Below are 21,073 nucleotides of genomic sequence, written 5' to 3' on the forward strand. Positions count from 1 at the left end.
AGTACTAAAAAACAGTTTACCCTTATTTTTATATTACTTATATAATTTTCTATACCTTATATCAAAATTTTTTCTTCAAATCAAAACACAAAAGAAACACATAATATCACATAACACTTAAAAAATCTAAACTCAACTCAAAACCCAAACAAACATCTCCTATGTAAAATTTTAATATATTTTAAATTTATTCTAATTACTTTATTTTATACTACAAATATAAATATTATATACATATATATATATGTTAAGAAAAAGGAAATAAAAGAACTAAAGGATGGAAATAGGGAGAGGTAGGCTAAGTATTATATATACATATGTTAAAATTTAAAATAAAAAATAAATGAAAAATTAAAGGGGTGGGGTTGGGGGAAGGGAGTCAGATGATTCCTCCTCGAACATCTTTCTGTCGGCCTAGCAATTCTTCGACTCCCTCGAAAACTCGCTAGTACAGTCTCGCAAACAGCTCTAACGCACACTAAAGTAAGAACACTATAAGATGCACCCGACAAAGTAGAGTGTTTTATTGACTTTCAAAATTGGAGTGAAGTACAAATGAGGGCTCCTCCTAAGATAATTTTATAAATTATAAATGTATTCTTTTAATAAAAATTTACCGAGTCATACAAAGAAAAATTATAAAAATATTTGATGAATAAAGAAATAAAATATAAACACTAGTTTTTCTTCAGCTAGTTTAACTATCATGTCATGATTCCCTGTTAGCCAACATGGTACAAGGTCAAGAAATCAATTCTAATAACAACTATGGAGTCACATCAAGTTATGATAGACATTTGTTTAGATTCATTCACAAAGTGAATACTCCTTTCTTCCTGTTCTACTGGCAAGTGCTCTAATCGCAAAAGAGAAACAACAATGTCATTTTTTAAGTCTTCAAAGAGCGCGAAAGAGTGTTTGAGGCTAGATGGTCGAAAGGTTCGAAAACCACATATTACAAAGAGATGGACATGAGAACAAAATTGGATGTATTTATCTGAAGAGTCAAGAAAGAGCACATACTCGATTGCCAGCAAACTCAGCTACGACTCCTTTGAAGCTGTCAAAGGATTTCCATTTTTGGGCAGGAAAAGCGGGGGAAGAAAAGATGGGATGACAAACGCCAGCACCAAACATGCCAGTAATAGACCCACAACATACCAAGCCTTGTGCGGAATCCCAAGAAACAGCTCGTCGCAAACTGCCATTGAGTTAGAGAGATAGGATCAGGCAACCATACCGATGTGTGGAATTCAACAAGAATTCATGAAATACAGACTACTCACATTCGCCAACAACATCAAACAAATCTGAGGAGGGACATAAATATTTGAGAGATCAAGATTAAGCATGTGACAAAACACATAGAGGGAGATGCACAATAAATATTAGACAGGATAATGAGGAATGCATAGAATGAGATTGACATTGGTGATTATGCTAATTGAAAAGTTTCTACGACCCTTACCAAAAACATGATATGAAAACAAGTAATAAAGCACCAAGGTACCTATATTAAAGACGACATATTCTCTTTCTTGTTTCCCCGGTATAGCAACGATGCCTTCAGGTTTCACATTCACAAGTACAGACATTCCGACCTGACCAAAGGTTCCAAAACAATAAACTCACTTTAATAAAAGAACGAGAACACTCATTATCAGACACAATTAAAGAACTAACCTAACCAACCTGGTCATTGACAGTCTTGAAAATTAACTTTTCAGTATTTAACAATTTCCTTCCTTGATTTAGCCCCAAGCCGGAAGCTCCTTTTATTAGTTGCAAAGAGAAGCTGGCCGGTATCTGTCATTATCATGAGATTATAAACTATTTCTGCAACTAACAATGCATTAAATGGGCAGATTTGAAGGACATACAGAAGCAGGGTACGATATCTTCACTTCATACCACGTATGCGGTTTCAATTCTCTCAATTGGTAGATACAATCACCATTCTGTAATGGCAACATTTCCTCAAGCAGTTCCTTGCCAGCATACAAAATACTTTCTTTGGTTCTGCCAAATTTTTAAAGCCTTATTAATGAAAAGCAATCATACCAACCAACTTCTACCATTCACCAAATGACCAAATGCAGAAGTTAGAATGTCACATGTTTTAGAAAGTGGACTAAGGTAATAAAGATTAGTTGATTCCTTTTGCAGTTTTATCTGATCTTACAGCAAGTATAATTCCTAATAAAATTAGCAACATAAAAACTACATGGCCATAAAAAACTTACATACTTCCTCGAGTGGATGGTGGACAATTGAGTATGGCGATCAAAGAGCACAAGTAAAACCACTGCAAGTGTTTCATGTTTTGGGTCAAATTAAGTTTCCAGCCACACCTAGGTTGGTTTGTTACCTGAACAGCAGAACAAATTGAATTAGTGGCGAGAAACAAGGGCAATATAAACAACCATCAATTTCAGAATATACAGCATTAATTTTCATCATCTGTTCTTATCAACTAATAAAACTTGCCAACGGGACAAATAAAAGAACAGCTGGATCAAGACATCACTGGTATCGACTTTGATCTAAAGCAGAGGAACCAACAATCATATAACCCGACACAAAGAATCTTTCGATGAATATAACTTCCTTACAAATATTTATGATTTTTAGTAACTAATTTGGAATTTTAGTAAATATTTAATCAAATCGAATTTCAATCACATTTCGATCTTCCAACATCTAAATGCAAACCAAAATTAAATTTCTGTGACAAAATCCAAAAGGAGGGCTTTCAGAAAGTTCTTTCAATCTATATGCTACCTTCAGAGTCAGCGGCACTAGTTCGAGTTCTTCAGGCAAAGGGAGAACGATAGAGAACGCCTGCGCAAATTCTCAGGCGATAGATTTAGGGGAGGCAAGCAACAGTGGGATTGGGCTTGCGTCGGATCTTATAGAAAGCAGGGCGGGGGCGGATCAGAGCAGCTTCTCCAAACGGCCTCCCATTTTCCTGCATTCTGCTGTATATGTAGGGTTGTTGGTACTGTCCAAACCCACTCTTCATTTGCGCCGGTAGCACCCTTCCATCCCGGAGTGTTTTGTTCTTTTTAATCTAATTGTTTGTTATTTTCTTATAAAATACTCCATTCCCAAACAATGATTATATATTTACTTTTCCTTTTGATAGCATTTTAATTATAATAGATAAATAAAAATAATGTAATAATATTTATGCGTATATTTTTTAGTATAAAAATAATAATATGATATAAAGTAAAAATATTTATAAAAAAAATAAAATATTTAATAAAATAATTACTTTTGTAATTAAATATCCCAAAATAAAAATATATTTACTTTATAATTGAATTGAAAAAATATATAATAAAACATAATTATATCATATATATATATATATATAAAAGAGTTCCAAGCGTTTTGCAATCCTCAAATTTTCTTTTTCTTTTTTTTTTTATAATTTTTTATATAATACTGAAGATACAATTTTTACTATAAATACAGCTTATTTTATATAAGAAGTGTATCTCCACTATTATATAAAAAATTGTTAAAGAAAAAAAAAAAAAAAAACTCAAAATTTTGAAATTACAAATTGCAAAATTTTTAAAAAAAATATATAAGATCCACGTTGAGCTCTTTTATATAAGATTATTCGTAACATGATGAAAATATTTCTCCGTGCTGAAGAAACAAGCACTATAAGTCCGTGCTTGTGGAATGGAAACAAACATCCCGGCTATTTGTTCGCAAGGAAATTTTTCCATAAACCTTCGATAATTTATTGCAACTTTTCCCCAACTAAACATCCACTCGATCGTTGGGATGTTCTCTTCAGATTTTTTGGTCGATTCTGCTTAAGATCCCTTCTTCATCTCCGATTCTTTTGTCACACTGTAAAGAACCAAAAACTGGTTGATAGAGAAGGCGACAATCCCTGAGAAGCTAAAGCTGCATCACAAGCTGGGCACACTGATTTTCAATACTTAAATTTCCCCTTGATCTATATTTATGATGCAAAGTTTTCCCTGGGACAAAAACAGTGAAAACTATTTGCGGGAGATATAACATCAATTTATGAAGATGAAATTATCAACATATGGATACATCAACAGCTTAGGAACTTTCAATTTTGCTTAAATGCTACTTTCTTATGTCAAACTTATTGCATTATCATCTGTATTTTACGAAGGAACATATGTGTAACTATTTAGTAGTAACAATTTACTCGATATATTGCCTGGGATAAGACAGCCTATAAAAAACTCGACAAAAATAAGTGCATTTGGTCATGCTTGTGCCTCCAAGGTGGGATCGATGATTTTATTGTTTAGTAGCAAAGAAACTGCATACCTTGGGATTGTCCGTACCCTTGATGCTCACTTTGGATCGGATGACTGAATCCTGTGGCGCTTGAAAAATTCTCGGAATCCATAAGCGCTAATGTCATAGTTGAACTGTAAGAATTGAGGGAAGAAACAAAATCATGCCAAGTTCATTGGTAACAAAATTAGCCGAGACTAATAAACAAAGTTTGTGCGAAAGAATCTCCCGAATGACATTACAATGTCTAGGACTTCAAAGTTACAGCCTACGATAAATATTCAAGCTTTAAATTGCTCTTAGAGAGACAATATGTAAATTCCGAAGTGAAAAGATACACAGCCCTTATATATTCTTTTCCTAAAGAAAATGTTCAGATCTTCAAGGCCTCCTTAAAGAAAATGACTACCTTATGTAAAAGTGAAAGGAGAAAAACACCATTTTGGAACATCGAAATTTTGAGAACCGCATTATATTGTGGTGAGAAACGATAAATCATAAGCCATGATCATCATGGCTGAGTGTGTATATATCATTCTGAGTTGACATTATATCCAAATATTACACGAGCAGATAAAAAAGTTCATGCAAATTGATTGCATATACTACCCTAATGTAAATGTGAAAAGGGATGAATATCTATGTTGGAGCCTTGAAAGTTTGAGAACGGAATTGAATTGTGGCGAGAATTCATAAACCATGAATATCATGAGTGAGTGTGTATAAATTATTCTAAGTCGAGTCGTTGACATTATATCCAAATATTATACAGGCAGATTAGAAATTGCAAATTGTCTTGCATATATGATAGATAAAGTCAATGCAGGAGTCCAAAGGTTTCAGGAACTTACAGGTAAAACCTTAACGGAGTACTTTGTGATATTTGGATCGATAGTCTTTCCTGAATTAGAAGCCTGCATTTTCATCATCGTTACAAAAAACTAGCAAGATACATAGACAAAAAAAAAAAAAGAAAAATAGACAAATACAACTCATGGAGGTTCCGATCAAAAATAAAATAAAATACAACTCATGTAGGAGAAGACACTAAAATCATTAATAACGGAGCTTATTAAGCATTCTATTTAAACACGATTTTTTAAGTTTTAGCACTATTTATCGACAGTATTTTTATAAAAAACATTACATTGAATACTTAATTTCTTTCACAAAACATCACATAAAATATCCTGCTTTTTATTATTCATAAAACTTATCTGCAATTTATTTAGTTTCATATTCAAAATGAAAAATAACTTACAATGGACATTTGGGCTTTATTTTATTTTGAATTTTTTTTTACTACATAACCCTAAAGATTCCTTTTAAAAATATAATATTTTGTCTTATAAAACATCACATCCAACTACTATCTACATACAAAAGACAAACAAAAAGCCAAAATAATAAAGCCGAATTCTCCTCAAAATTAGATTTTGCACCTTTTTACAGCTAGCTATCTTGTTATAAATTATGATGAGAACATTAAACATTGATCATCCAATTCAATGAGAAACTAAAAATGTATTTCGAGATTCTGATAGAGATGCGATTATTGATGAAATACCTGTTCTGGGGTGTGAAATATTTCTATAAAGGGATATTCCTGCTTCTGGCGTGAAATGCAGAATCCAGGATACTTTGGACATTCAACCTAAGACACAAGAGCCACAAACAGACAATGAATGTGAAATTCCCTCAAAACGAGCCTAAGACGCTATTATGAAATTAATAATTATCAGTCTTACATCATCAATTATCAACAATTGGAATAACCAATAATCTTCACTGTAAGCATAAAGAAAATTCATACTGATGGTAACTACGATAAGTATAAGCTAATTCTATAACCACTTTTAGATCAAGGGTAAAAAATATAAAGCAATAACTTACACGCATAAACTTAACATGTGGATCAAACTCAGCAGCAGCTTCCTCCAATACGCTGTCGAGGCGCTTGGTCAGATTGCACCTACATTGATCAAAGGCTTTAATAATTCATGAATACTACTAGAGTATTATAAGATTCATATTGCATCACAACATCAAGAGAAGTTTCAAATGTTACTTTATAGTAAATGCAACCACCACAGGGTAGCCCTGATGAAGGAGCTGCACAAACTCACGCTCTGATGTAAAAGGAATAACCCTTGACGGCCCAAGATCTTTTGGATAGCCAGTATAGTACCTTCGAATAACCCAGCAGTGGATGCAAAGATGGTGTGAGTGATTAATAAAAGAACATATAAGAGACTTGTGGATATCACAAAACTTTAGGACAATGCATCACCTCGATTTCTTCACTGAAATGGTGCTAAAGGAATAGCGAATCACACTAAAAGAATTTAAGTCTCATTGTCAACTAATGTACACAATTCATTCATCTGATCCTGTTAGAAATATATCACACAACATGTGAAAAATTAAAAAAATAAAAAGGAAGGCGGGGGCAATAAACCATCATAGCTATAATCGGATTGCCCCCGCCCTTCTTAGTGAATAATTCTCTTTGTTTACTTGGTGAGTTATTATTATTTTGGTTAAATAGTGGGTAGGATGCAATGTTTAGTGAGGTGAGGGAAAATATCATACTTTTATATGAAGTCGTGGTGATTGCAAAGTAAAGAAATTGAAAATAATAAACAAAAGCTTAGTCTCCCTATCACAAGAAAACATTTAGAAGACAAAATAATTACCAGAATAACAAAGTAAGAAAGAATGGAACAGCAATTTCTCCCTCTCCTGAATCTTTCCTTGTGAACAAATCATATATGTTTTGTGCAAACAATAGCTCAACATTCATAATCGGATTTTTGCTATAGTAAAAACCGTTTGCAGTAGAGATCAGAAATTCTCAAGAAACAACCAACAACCAATTCAGAGAACATAAAATTTTAACAGGAAATATAGGGACAAAAAAATGCAAATTGCAAGTCAAATTGATAAACATGTGTAAACTTAGCGTGTATTTAGCGGAGAGATCGATCTCGTACCTACAGGTTGCACGAAGATTAAGCATTATCTTGCTAAGCAATGATGAATCCTCCATTCGCGCTTTATTGACAAAAAACATGGAACATAAAAAAAAATCAGCAAACCGCATTAAGCAGAAATTAGTGCGACGAAATATTTCAATTGAAAATCACAGCGCAAAATCAATATCAAGGGATATGTTGCGCATACAAAATTGATAAACAATAGCAGAAATATCCTCCAATTCTCGTTCCAAATGAAAACTAAACTAAATTAAACCTATCTTAGCAACCATGCTTTTGAGTTCGATTTAGTACACAGTTATAAATTAAAATAGTTCCAAACAAACATGTCCATCGCCAGTTCTTTGTAAAGACGCGAAGAAAAATGATAATCAAGAATTGGAAAGAAGAAGATAAAGATAACGAAGAGAATTCAACGACAACTAAGGCACACTACCTATCGACGGCGACGCCGGCAGCAGTGGCGGGCGGGCGGCAGCACAGAGCTAATTGCGTGCAAATCTTTTAATCCAAAGACAGACCTCAAACCCAGACATTTCTACTACTTATCTATTTTCGTAAAACGCCCAAATACAATATTAATACTAATAGCTGCATTTACTCAGTGTCTGTTTGTTTTCGGATTTGGATTTTAAATTGAGATTTAAATAGTAAAAATTTTAAATTTAAATAATTGTACGATGTTATATAAATAACGACTGATGTGATGTTTTGAATATAAAATTGATTTTTAGTATAATATAAAAAAATAAAAAATAAGTGTTTGATTTGATGTTTAAAATCTAATCCCAAACAAACACACCCTAAAAGAATTGAATTGTAATATATATATATTAATTTATATAAAATGATATTTAATTTAAAATTATATATTAAATAATATTTTTCTTCAACAATATATAAAAATAGTCAAAAATATTTGGCAAAATAGCAAACTTCCCTTGTGGTTCTAAAACTTCAACAAAAAAAGTTTCCAAATGTTGCAAAAATCTCTCTAAGTTAGGATTTAACGGTTAACAATCAATTGTATATTAGCTCCTCAAATGCTTTTTTTTTTTAATGAACTGATATATTTTTGTATAAAATAACTAAAATACTTTTTTTACATTGAGCTTCTTCTTACTCATTTTTCTTCTTTCTTATTTTTCTTTCTTTATTCTTCTTGTTACTTTTAAAATTTAATCTCAATTCAATTTTTTTTTTTTTTAATTTTAAATCGGTTAAACACAACCAAATTTGAAATCGATCTTAAATTTATAACACAATTAATCGATCGGACATGAAGATGAAGACGAGAATGCTTGAGTTATTGCTCATGATTTTTTGTCTGTTTCACCAAACCCAAAATTGCTCTTCTCGTTCCAAACGTCGGTTCTCCAGTTCCTAAACTGACTATTACGGTTCAAATAGAAACTAGATTCAAACCGGCGGCAATTGTGAAGAACAAGAAAGAAAAAGAGTTGTGGCCGCGTGAAGAAACAAAGAAGAATAGGAGATGAAGTAAAAGAAAAAAAATTGAGGAAAAAGAAGAAAAGAAAGAATAAGTAGAACTGCCGGCCGCACAAAAAAAAAACAAATTGTGGAAAAAGAACAAGAGAAAGAGCAATAAATTAAAGAATATGGAAGATAAGAAGAATTTAGAGAAGATGGAAGAAAGAAATTTGGAGCAGTTGGGGGAAGATAAGAAGGTGTCGGCCAAAGACATAAATAAATTAAAAAATATATAAATAAGGTTACAACTGTCAAATCATATAAAATTTAATATCGGTTAATCAAATTTAGAGAGAATAGAGAGTGTGCAACAATTTGAAAATTATAAGTACGTTTTTTTGGAATTTTAGAAACACAAGTGGTTTTCAGCGATTCGGAAAATCATACGAAATTTTTTTACTATTTTGCCAAATTAATTCAGGAAAAACTATTTTTTAATTGCGATTCTCCATAAATAATAATAAACAATACAAAACACTCTTTATAAAAATTCAAAAATTTAAAAAAAATTAACTACTCGTTACAAAAATTAACTCATCTAAAAATATCGGATTAAAGAAGCTTATATGTATAATTAATATTAAAAATAAATCAACTATATTAAAAATAAATACTGATAGTCCATATTAAATTTTTTTAAAAAACTAGAAGAAAAGTATATCTATTGATGAAAAAAAAAAGTATTGATATTCATTTCATCTTTCCCCCAAACTTAGATTTGTTGGCTTCTTTATAATTCAAATCTATTTAATTCATATATATATATATATATATATATATTAGGATATAGTTTTTATGGATAAAGTTTTTTTTGTTATGTGATTTAAAAAAATTGTTTGATTTAGTAGGTGAATATTTTTTTAAAAAAAAATTGAATTTTAAAAATTATTTATTTATTTGTTATTGGTAAATACATATATGTATATAATTTTGTTATTATTTTTAATATATAAATTTTTATAATTAATTTTTTTTATTCTAAAAATTATATATACTTCATCTCATTGAAAGGTTGTCATTTTTTATTTTCGTCTGTCCTAAAACAATGTTATCATTTCCTATTTTAGTAATTGTACTACTTACCTAACATAATAAATACATTTCTAACTTACAATATATTAGAGAAATGTCTTTTATATTACACTATACTAATAATGGTATTTTTGTCTTTTTTACTACAATCAAATGTAATACTAATATTAAAAAATCTATTTTGCAAAAAACAAACGCCACTCTTTCATCGGGACGGAGGGAGTATTTATATTATTTGAGTGAATTATAATATCATTGGATTAATAAATACTCCCTCCGTCATTCAAATCTATTCTCACTTTCTTTTTTTGGTTGTCATTCAAATGTATTTTAGTAAAAAAATACCACTTTTTTTACCGAAAAATAAAAAATTTATATTCTTATATATTTTTCTTAAAATCCGTGCTCGGTCAAATGAGCACACAGTTGGATGACGGAGGGAGTATAATATTTACTTTGTATTATATATAAAATAAAATTATATTATGTTTATTTTATTTGATTATATTATATGATTATGTTTTTTTATTTAAAATACCTTTTATAAATATGATATTCATATTAATATAATATAAAAATATAACATTTTAAACGGATAATACAATAATTAAATATCACATGTTATCATTAATTTAAATCAATTAAATATACTCATAACATACACGGTAAAGTATGAACCATTGCTTTTATATGTAAGATTTTGATTGAATAGTAAAATTATAAATTAAAATAATTATTTGATGTGATATAAATATATATTAATGTAATATTTTGAATGTAAAATTAAATTTTAATGTAATATAATAAATAAAAATTAGTATTTAATTTGATATTTTTGGAGATAAAAAGTTATTGGACTAGTAAAATCTTGCACAAGTAAACATTTGTCTATTTTATTATTATTATTATTATTATAACGTGTAGACTAAAACTAATTAACTGGACCATTATAATCAGTTAATCACCCCTTAGTTAATCTTATTATAAAAAATAGAGCCAAAATTATTTTTAGTCCCAATTCAATATGATAATTATCAATTTTGGTTCAATTGAATTTTTTTTTTTTTTTTTTTATCAATTTTTGTCCCACATAAATTAAAATTTTATCAATTTTAGTGTCATAATAGTTGATTAGGATTGAACACGGCCGTATTGGATGATCAGAAGGATAACTGGACGTCCTTGACAGCCAACACGGCCGTGTTGATTACTCTGCACTTCGGAACACGGCCGTGTTTCTGCCCGTATTCTTCGTGACTCTGTTCACAACACAACAACAATGTTCTAGGCCATGTTCACAACTCTTTCCTCAATAGAGCCATGTTGTAGGCCATGTTTACGACCTGATTTTCAATATAATCATATTATAAGTCATATTTATTATTATTTTCACTTATTTTTAAAATTATTTGATATATATTTATACTTTAACAAAAATATTTTTTTTATAATTATCTCATAATATAAAAAATAATCAATTTTTGATATTTTAAAAAATAATAATAATAGTAATAATAATATATTAATATATATTTTTAATAATCGTAATTTTATATATCTTTCAAAATTTATAATAAAAATTTTAAAATTAATTTAATTTATAATTTTAGAAATATAAAATAAAGTATAAAATAATTATAGTTTATAATTTATAATTTAAAAAATATAAATATTACTATACACTGTAATTATTAAAAAATATATTAATATATTTTTATTAATAACAATGCTGTCAATTGAATTAGAGTTGGAAACAAAAGGATTCACGATGGAGTCAGAAATAACATGACTCTCGATGAAGTCGAAAATAACGGGACTTACGATAGAATCGAAAACAACAAGACTCTCGATGGAGGCGAAAATAATGGGACTCTCGATGGAATCGAAAATAATAGGATTCTCGATGGAGTCGAGAAATAACAAGACTCTCGATGGAGTCGGAAATAACAAGACTCTCGATGGAGTTGAAAATAACGGTACTCGCGATGGAGTCGAAAATAACGGCACCCTCAATGAAGTCAAAAATAAAAAAACTCACGATGGAGTTGGAAATAACGGCAGTCTCAATAGAGTCGAAAATAACGAAACTTTCGATGGTTTCGAAAATAACGGAACTCCCAAGATTGTCAGAAACATGGCTCTGGAGAATCAAAATCAAAATAAAATCAAAATCAGAAACGGAAATGACTAGAAATATAGAAAAAATCTCAAAATTGGGAGACATCGGGTACATTCCAAGTTAAACATACAGAAAGAAACGCGAGTTAGTAGACTATATCTACAGCAGGAGAAAAATAGACCATGATACCATACTAGAAATAAATTAGGAAAATTCAAAAATTCCATTGTTATTCATAACGAAAATAAAGGTCTATAAATAGGTATAATATACAGACTCGATAAACTCAAATCTAAATAAGATAAAACCAAATCTAAATCTAAATTTACTAAATCTAAAAACTGAATATCTAAAATATCTCAAGATATCATTCTAATATCGAATCTATCTATTTATACTATAATTCTCTCATTTCACTATCAATAATATACAATTTTGAAAACTCGGCAAAATATACCAACCCCTATAGCATGAGCATGTATGTATGTATAGTCATAGGCTACAATTATTTATACAAGTCGATGTGGTTTGGTTCTTATGTGAAGAATGAGAGAAAGAAAGATCCCTAAGCCACACAAACTCCCCCAAATAATGAATGTGGTTTGGTAGCAATTTTGGCCCATGCATTTGCCTTCAAAACTTGCAAATTTGTTGTATAATAGGGCCGCTAAATCCCCGAACAAGAACGTCCCAATCGGTATGTTCGACACCACAATGTTGTGATTTACCCCAAAATTTTTTACCCCGAAGAGCTCTGTTGTTGTCGTCACTGCGATTGAGGATAGGGCGCCCGTGCACGTGCCTATAATAGCAGTGCTTGTGTAAAGGAACATTGTGTGTTTGTTGAGCAACATGAAGAACGCTCCGCAAATAGGGACCATTATTGCGCCCATTGCGCCCCCGCCCGAGACCTTCCCTACTTTAGTCCTGCAATAATCGAAACCACGATTATATTAATTATACAGTCGTTATATCGAGAGAAGAAAATTAAATCGAGGAAGAATATGTTGTTTTAGTAATTTTTATCATTTTCGTTTGTCCCATTCCAAATATTTTTTTCTTATTTTAATAAAAGTAATCATACACTAATACCAAAAATAATCTTAATTTTTACATAAATTACAAATTTATCATTACACATGCAATTTCTTTTTACAAAGTCAAAGGGCAAATCTGTCAAAAACTTTTTACACACTTCCACTAATTAATAAAATACTATTATTTCTTAATCTACTACAAAATTCCAAATAACCCATCGAACCGAAACGGAGGGTGATGATATAGACAAGTAAGGAATGAATGGAATGTCTTTTCCACATGTCATGAATCATATACATTGCTACATTCTAACAACAACATTATTCGGCCGAACTAACTATAAGCCTAAATCCACCAATTTTATGACTTGTGGAAGCACAACAAACACAAAATATGTAATTATTAAATCGGCCCCTAATTAAATGCACCTACTCTGCCAATTTAGCATTAAAGCCCCCCTACCTACATTAATTGCACACACACTCACACACATATATATATATATATGTAGGCTAGCTCTACGGATTTTGTTGTGAGTTTGTGGCATAGAACAGCCCACATTTTCCTATGATTTGCAATCTAGTCCAAGCTTTTATTTTTGTGTCTATAATCTCCGACACGTTGGATCCTATATTCCTACTCCATACAAGTTATTAATTATATATACATATATATGTATATATGTATGTATATATTGCTACACTTTGTATTATCAATTTTATTGTATAATAATTTATATATATATATACTTTCTTGTAGCTTTTCGTCATATTATCGTACTGATTTGATTCAGTCAGCACATATTATCAATGCAGACAACGCATGTATATGTATATGATATAATTTTATGTAATACATAATATAATTTTATATGTCACAGTATATTAGTAATTTTAACACAATAAATATATTTGTACAATATAATACAAATATAAAATTTTACAGCGCATGCTTCTATATGTACGATAGTACACTACGCTATACTATATAAAATATATTTTGTATGTCTTATTTGGCCTAATCAGCACCATAACTATCGTTCTCTTTGTTAGTATGTAGTTAAATGATCATATTTCATTGGTTTTTGTCTTGGAATTCATTTTTCACATAATTGTTTTGTAATGGGAGATTTCAGTATGAAAAAAATAAATAAAACATAAACTAACTTATAAAATCAAAATATATTCATAGAAAATTGTATGGTCAAAATAATAATCATCCACTAGAGCAAACTGTCAATTTTTATTGAAATCATTTTTTTCAAAGACCATGGGAATGATTAAAAACAATCAAATTAAAGTGAGTAAACAATAAAATGAGGAAATACATATGAAAGAAGTAAAATATGATGTGATTCAAATGGCAAAGAATAGAAAATGACAACTCAAACAAATTGACTAAAAAAATGTATTCACATAGATTATTAAGAAGATAGTTTTATTTTGTCCCAAAAAGAGTTCTAATCACATAAATAAAAGTAGAAATGAAAGATTGTTTGGTTGTAGTTAAATTGTATTTCGATTAATATTTTATAAAAAAAAATAATAATATATTTTTATTAAAAATCCTATAGATTAAATAATAATTACTCGAGTTTGAAACTCAAATTAAACACAGTCAAAATGTGAAGAAAAATGAACAAGCGTATAAAATTTTGTTAACATTAACTAGTATTATACTCCCTCCTTAACAATAATAAGCTTATTTGATCTGAACATAAATTTTAATACGATGTATATTTTATTTATAGTAAAAATATAGAAAAAAAATAGTTAAAAAGAATAATAAAAATGAAATATATCTATTTTATGACAGATAAATATAAAAATGAGCTTAATTTTTATGATAGAGGGAGTATAATCTATTAATGTAGTAATAAAATGTTCGAAATTAAGATTTCACATTTGCAAGAAATAAGATAGAAAGAAAAGAAGAATTACTTTGAGCAAAGGTAGTCGAGGAGCGATGGGACGAGGCGGCCGAAGAATGTGAAAGCCGACGACAAAGAAACGAGCCAAGTAGTCCTAAAACAACCTCGCGACTCGGCTATTTGTCCGAGGTTGTTTAAATACACCAGTCCGAGCGTTGCGCCAAATAAGTACACAAAATAGTATAACCAAAAATCGAGTCGGCATAGCATCGCTTTAGCCCCAATTTCCTCGATAGAAGAACAATCCTCAAAATCCCTAATCTCACAACCCTCAATTTTCCCGCCATATTCAATAGCCGACATATTGTTAACATTATGGATCCGGATCGAGCACTTTTGCTCAATCCTTTCTCGGACATTTTCGTACAAAGGGACCAAAAGAGGCACGAGCAACATGGCCAGCATGGCGGCGACAACGGAGGCGGGGGACAGAACCGCAGTGAGATTGGTGGTCACGGCGAGGACGCCGGTGGCAATGGTGACGGCGAACATGGCGAAGAATCCGCGGGTCAGTTTCCGGGTCGGGTTGACCTGAACGGGTCGGGCAAATGGGGCAGCGGATATGCACACGGCGGGCGGGAGAAGGGCGCTGACGAGGAGGAACGCCTTGGCGCGGTCCGGCGGCGGCGCCGACGGGGCGACGGCGGCGTCGACGATGTCGGCATACAGCTTGGCGCTGAGCCCGACGTAGCTGCCGGAAAGCCCGACGGCGACGTGGCGGTCGAGGGGGAAGTTGTTGATGACGAGGATGTAGCAGACGGTGTTGATCCAGCATATGCTGTTTCCGGCGACGGCGGTGAGGAAGAACATGGCGGCGTACGACGGCGGCGGGAGGAGGTCGGCGAGGAAGAGGAATTGGAAGCCGTAGCCGGCGGAACCGAGAAGAGAGCCGATGAGGAGAACGAGCCAGAGGGGGAGGTGGGCGGCGGCTAAGCCGGATAGCCAGCCGAATAGCTTGCCGGCGTCGGAAGCCGACGCGAGGTTGTTGAGCTGGAGCTGGGAGATGGAGAGTCGGCGCTTGAGCTCAGAAGAGTAAGCCGGGAAGTTGGAGTTGGAGCCGCTGATGGACTGGAGCCATATGGCTCCGACTAGGCTCAGCCATTGGAGGGCCATTGCTTAGGGTTTGGAGATTGGAGAATATACATGTTTGTACGCACGTGTATATAAAGAAAATTTTCAAGGTAAATAAAAATAATAAATAAATAGATTGTATGTAATATGCTAGAATGGTTTTGTTATATTGAAATATATTGCATAATATTATACTTATTATTACATTGCCACAATTTTTTTTTATATATATTATTATTATTTTATTTTATTTGTAATATTTTGTTATAAGCATTTTTTTCAAAGTTAATTACCTTTCCCAAGGAAAATATAATAATATAAATAATTATAAATTAAGATTAAGATAATTAATTAATTTAATTTAAATTAAAAAAATTTTAAAAATTTAAAATGAGATTAAAGTGTGATTATTTTTCAAAAAATAAGGTGACATAGTGTGGGTCGAACAGAAACGACAATCTGAACAATAAAATATCTCATAATAAAATATTCAAACTCAAACTCAACTAAAACAAAACAAAATACTACCTTAAAAATATAATACTAAAAAATAATGATCAATCTTTAGAACTGCATAACGTATTAGATCAAAATTATATTATATCTTATAAATACGAGTTTGTACGGATCTGCCATTTGAAAAGTCTATCTTGCCCTTCATTTTAAAAATGACAATTTAGCCATTAACCTACTTTTGTACTGGCTTGAAAAGACGTTTTGGAACCGTCGTCAGCAACCGCCGTCAACCGCCCAAGACGAAACGTTTTGGAACGTCGTCTGGTCGGTTACATCAACCGCCTCGCCAAACGCCTCCACCAGTTCCAAAACTCAAATAGCCCACCCAACCAATCCAGAGACCAATCGGTAGACCAAAAGACTCATTGGCCGCACCCACCAAGCGACCTTTCTATCCGCCTGCGGACCAGCTGACTTGCCTATGCGACCGCAGACCAGCCGACCTACTTTATCCGATCGTAGACCATCAGAAATGTCTGTCCGACCTTCTGACCATCAGACCTGTCTGTCCAAACGCTAACCATCCGACCGAGGACCAACCGATCAGATCAACCGACCGAGGACCTTCCGACTTACCTATCCGACCACTAACCAACCGACCTGATCATCCGACCGAGGACCAATCGACCAGACCAACCGACCGAGGACCTTCCAACCTGCCTATCCGACCGCTAACCAAACTACCTGACCATCCGACCAACCGACCTGAGCGCAAATTTTTCTCCTTTTCCATCCGACTTCGTGTCTAACTTCCTTTAAGATCCCGTTATCCTTATTTTTATTATTATTATTATTATTATTATTTGTGCGTAACAATTATCAAAGTTGAAATATCATTGCTATTTTTGACATTTCAAAACTCATAAAGAGATGCAGGGTCACCCTTCTTATCTCAGTCTTCCCGCCTGCGGACCAGCTGACTTGCCTATCCGACTGCAGACCACCATCAGACCTGTCTGTCCGACCGCTAACCATCCTACCGAGGACCAGCCGACCATACCAACCGATCGAGGACCTTCCGACCTGCCTATCCGACCGCTAACCAACCGACCTGATCATCCGACCGAGGACCAACCGACCGAGGACCTTCCGACTTGAGCGCAAATTTTTCTCCTTTTCCACCCGATTTCGTATCTAACTTCCTTTAAGATCCTGCTATCCTTATTTTTATTTTTATTATTATTATTTTTTGTGCGTAACAATTATCAAAGTTGAAATATCCTTGCTATTTTTGACATTTCAAAACTCATAAAGAGATGCAGGGTCACCCTTCTTATCTCAGTTTATCCGCCTGCGGACTAGCTGACTTGCCTATCCGATCGCAGACCAGCCGACCTACTTTATCCGACCGCAAACCATGAGACCTGTCTGTCCGACCGCTAACCATCCGACCGAGGACCAACCGACCAAGAACCTTCCGACCTGCCTATCCCACCGCTAACCAACCGACCTGATCATCCGACCGAGGACCTTCCGACCTGCCTATCCGACCGCTAACCAACCCACCTGACCATCCGACCAACCCACCTGACCAACCGACTTAAGCACAAATTTTTCTCCTTTTTCACCCGGCTTCATGTCTAACTTCCTTTAAGATCCTGCTATCCTTATTATTATTATTATTATTATTATTATTATTATTATTATTATTATTATTATTATTATTATTATTATTATTTTTTGTGCGTAACAATTATCAGAGTTAAAATATCCTTGCTATTTTTGACATTTCAAAACTCATAAAGAGATGCAGGGTCACCCTTCTTATCTCAATCTATCCTTCTGCGGACCAGCTGACTTGCCTATCCGACCGCAGACTAGCCGACCTACTTTATCCGACCGCAGACCAGCCGACCTACTTTATCCGACCGCAGATCATCAAACATGTCTGTCCGACTGCTAACAATCCGACCGAGGACCTTCCGACCTGCCTATCCCACCGCTAACCAACCGACCAGACCAACCGACCGAGGACCTTCCGACCTGCCTATCCGACCGCTAACCAACCCATCTGACCATCCGACCAACTGACTTGAGCTCAAATTTTTCTCCATTTCCACCCGACTTTGTATTGAACTTCCTTTAAGATCCTGCTATCCTTATTTTTATTATTATTATTATTATTATTATTTGTGCGTAACAATTATCAAAGTTGAAATATCCTTGCTAGTTTTTACATTTCAAAACTCATAAAGAGATGCAGGGTCACCCTTCTTATCTCAATCTATCTGCATGCGGACCAGCTGACTTGCCTATCCGACCGCAAACCAGCCGACCTACTTTATCCGACCGCAGACCATCAGACCTGTCTGTCCGACCTGCTGACCATCAGACTTGTCTGTCCGACCGCTAACCATCCGACCAGACCAACCGACCGAGGACCTTCCGACCTGTCTATCCCACCGCTAACCAACCGACCGAGGACCAACCGACCAGACCAACCGACCGAGGACCTTCCGACCTGCCTATCCGACAGCTAACCAACCCACCTGACCAATCGACCTGACCAACCGACCGAGGACCAACCGACCTGACCAACCGACCTGAGCGCAAATAATTCGATTGTATTTTTGTTTTACAGTTTATATTTCAAATAAATAATGTTTCACTACATTACATTATAGAATAGTCGCGCGGTATACCGCGCAAGAGCGTGTTCTAGTATATATATATATGCGTAAACTGTTCTTTTAGTCCCGTAACTGGACCCCTTTATCATTTTAGTCCCGTAAGTGGATCCTGTCGCAAACTAGTCCCATAAGTGAAAAATTTTCGCTGTTTTAGTCATCCGGCGCCGAAGACGCCCGCGTGGCTCGCCGGAGGTGACGTGTCCGCCAGGTGTCCCGCCGGGTTAGCGACATCTGGCGGACACGTGGATTTATTTATTTTTTTTCAATTTATTTTTTATTTTTTAAAATTAAATCAAACTAAAAATTAAAAATATATAAATAAAATTAAAAATAAATTAAAAATAAGTTTTTAAAAAAATTTAAAAACATAAAAATAAAATAAAAAAATCTACGCTGACCTGGCGGACACGTCACCTCCGGCGAGCCACGCGGGCGTCTCCGGCGGCAGAGGACTAAAACAGCGAAAATTTTTCACTTATGGAACTAGTTTGCGACATGCTCTACTTACGGGACTAAAATGATAAGGGGGTCCAGTTACGGGACTAAAAAAACAGTTTACCATATATATATTTATTGTACCTTTTATCTCATAACTATAATTTATAAAAATATTATTGAAAAGTTACAATAAAAGTAAAATATATATATTTATATTAAGATTATAGCATGCTTTATTTCTTTGTGGATTCCAAATTTAAATTTAACTATTTATTAAATATGATCAAATCGAATTTCTAATTTTGATTTTATATTAAATTTAAAATTAATTTTATATTTAAATAACGCATCAATATATATTACTATTATTACTACATTAACAAATATTTTCATTCAAAATTTTAATAGTTAAAATCACAAATTCAATTTCAAAATCCTTTCAAAAAAAAAAAAACACACACACACATAAGAAGTGCATGAAAGTGAAAAAGTAGGAAAAATAAGTTTTTATGTGTGTTTATTTGTAAGATTTTGGTTATTGATTTTGAATAGTAAAATTTTGAATTGATTAGTCGTTTGATGTGATATAAATATGTATTGTTGTGATGCTTTGAATGTAAAATTAAATTGTAATGTAATATAATAAATAGAAATTAGTGTTGAATTTGATATTTTTGAAAGAAAAAAAAATTAAAATAGTAAAATTACGTAAAAAATTGTAAAAAAAAATAGTACCCTTTTACTAAAAAATATTAATATTTTTTTTATTGACAATAATGAAGAAAGTTAAACAACCAACCCATATATTAATGTATTTATATGTTTTTGTACATTTATTATTATTATTATTATTATTATTATTATTATATTATGAAATACAACAATGATGGCATGTAATATTTGGTTTAAGAAAACAAATATACTAAAATGATAAAGGTATATAATAATAAATAAATAAATTAAAAAAATACCCCCTCTGTCTCATGTATCGTGTCCGTGTCAGTGTCACTGTAGACAGGAGAATTTAGAATAAGTATAATTAGTAAATAATTAAGAATGTATTAGAAAAAATAATTATTCTATAATATAAATAATTATAGATTAAGATTAAAATAACTAATTACTCTAATTAAAATTTAAAAAAATTATAAAATAAAAAATTTTAAAATGAGATTAAAGTGTATAATTATTTTTCAAAAAATAAAAATGACACGAAACGTGGGACAGATAAAAACAGCAATGTGAACATGGTAGGTGGGACGAAGATAATATAATATGGAATGATAGGTTGGTTTCAACTTCAATTTCAATTAACAATCATACTTTTTTATATTCAATTCAAATGGATCATATGAAATTTTATAGTAGATAGAACATAATAGATAAAATTGAATATTTCATGGATATCAATTATCATTTTTGTTATGTATTATCTTGCTGGTAAAATATATCTTATATATTTGCAAAAATCGTTATTTATATCTACTGTCAAATAATATAAATAACGATTTTT

At 32.5% G+C, this 21,073-nt stretch overlaps 3 protein-coding genes across 7 annotated transcripts; all 3 read right to left on the reverse strand.

The window, feature by feature from the left end:
• Positions 1–557: 557 nt before the first annotated feature.
• LOC127253855 (uncharacterized) lies at positions 558–3,119 on the reverse strand. Of its 2 annotated transcripts, none has more exons than XM_051278645.1 (6): positions 2,782–3,119; positions 2,248–2,368; positions 1,881–2,019; positions 1,693–1,806; positions 1,511–1,601; positions 558–1,201 (listed from the first exon to the last, which is right to left on the reverse strand). In XM_051278645.1, the coding sequence occupies exons 3-6, from the start codon at positions 1,971–1,973 to the stop codon at positions 1,044–1,046; spliced, it is 456 nt and encodes a 151-aa protein (XP_051134602.1). In that variant the 5' UTR covers positions 1,974–2,019; positions 2,248–2,368; positions 2,782–3,119; the 3' UTR covers positions 558–1,043. The 2 variants fall into 2 exon arrangements, with proteins under 2 accessions (XP_051134602.1, XP_051134601.1); XM_051278644.1 differs by having other exon boundaries at positions 564–1,201; positions 2,244–2,368; positions 2,782–3,118.
• A 361-nt stretch (positions 3,120–3,480) lies between these two features.
• Positions 3,481–7,846, reverse strand: LOC127253856 (uncharacterized). 4 transcript variants are annotated; one of them, XM_051278646.1, is made up of 8 exons: positions 7,732–7,846; positions 7,293–7,353; positions 6,368–6,487; positions 6,193–6,271; positions 5,867–5,953; positions 5,151–5,213; positions 4,330–4,433; positions 3,481–3,870 (listed from the first exon to the last, which is right to left on the reverse strand). In XM_051278646.1, exons 2-7 carry the CDS (start codon positions 7,346–7,348, stop codon positions 4,356–4,358), a joined length of 483 nt encoding a protein of 160 aa, XP_051134603.1. In that variant the 5' UTR covers positions 7,349–7,353; positions 7,732–7,846; the 3' UTR covers positions 3,481–3,870; positions 4,330–4,355. The 4 variants fall into 4 exon arrangements, with proteins under 4 accessions (XP_051134603.1, XP_051134604.1, XP_051134607.1 ...); XM_051278647.1 differs by having other exon boundaries at positions 3,481–3,913; XM_051278650.1 differs by having other exon boundaries at positions 3,481–3,939.
• Positions 7,847–12,150: 4,304 nt separating this feature from the next.
• LOC127253596 (protein NUCLEAR FUSION DEFECTIVE 4-like) lies at positions 12,151–16,049 on the reverse strand. The gene is made up of 2 exons (XM_051278251.1): positions 14,916–16,049; positions 12,151–12,864 (listed from the first exon to the last, which is right to left on the reverse strand). Exons 1-2 carry the CDS (start codon positions 16,016–16,018, stop codon positions 12,447–12,449), a joined length of 1,521 nt encoding a protein of 506 aa, XP_051134208.1. The 5' UTR covers positions 16,019–16,049; the 3' UTR covers positions 12,151–12,446.
• Positions 16,050–21,073: the final 5,024 nt, after the last annotated feature.

The sequence above is a fragment of the Andrographis paniculata genome, unplaced genomic scaffold (assembly GCF_009805555.1).
Source record: "Andrographis paniculata isolate CXL003 unplaced genomic scaffold, ASM980555v1 Contig51END, whole genome shotgun sequence".
Taxonomy (NCBI): Eukaryota; Viridiplantae; Streptophyta; class Magnoliopsida; order Lamiales; family Acanthaceae; genus Andrographis; species Andrographis paniculata.

Excerpts from the sequence above, each read along its gene's own strand:
- LOC127253596 (XM_051278251.1), bottom strand. The coding sequence starts at position 16,018 with ATGGCCCTCCAATGGCTGAGCCTAGTCGGAGCCATATGGCTCCAGTCC. Across the intron at positions 12,865-14,915 it reads CTCGACTACCTTTGCTCAAA|GACTAAAGTAGGGAAGGTCT; the intron begins GTAATTCTTCTT and ends CGATTATTGCAG.
- LOC127253855 (XM_051278644.1), bottom strand. The coding sequence starts at position 2,320 with ATGAAACACTTGCAGTGGTTTTACTTGTGCTCTTTGATCGCCATACTC. Across the intron at positions 1,807-1,880 it reads AGATATCGTACCCTGCTTCT|ATACCGGCCAGCTTCTCTTT; the intron begins GTATGTCCTTCA and ends TGATAATGACAG. Across the intron at positions 1,202-1,510 it reads ATATGTCGTCTTTAATATAG|TTTGCGACGAGCTGTTTCTT; the intron begins GTACCTTGGTGC and ends ACTCAATGGCAG.
- LOC127253856 (XM_051278646.1), bottom strand. The coding sequence starts at position 7,348 with ATGGAGGATTCATCATTGCTTAGCAAGATAATGCTTAATCTTCGTGCA. Across the intron at positions 5,214-5,866 it reads TATTTCACACCCCAGAACAG|GCTTCTAATTCAGGAAAGAC; the intron begins GTATTTCATCAA and ends ATGAAAATGCAG. Across the intron at positions 4,434-5,150 it reads ACTCCGTTAAGGTTTTACCT|TTCAACTATGACATTAGCGC; the intron begins GTAAGTTCCTGA and ends CAATTCTTACAG.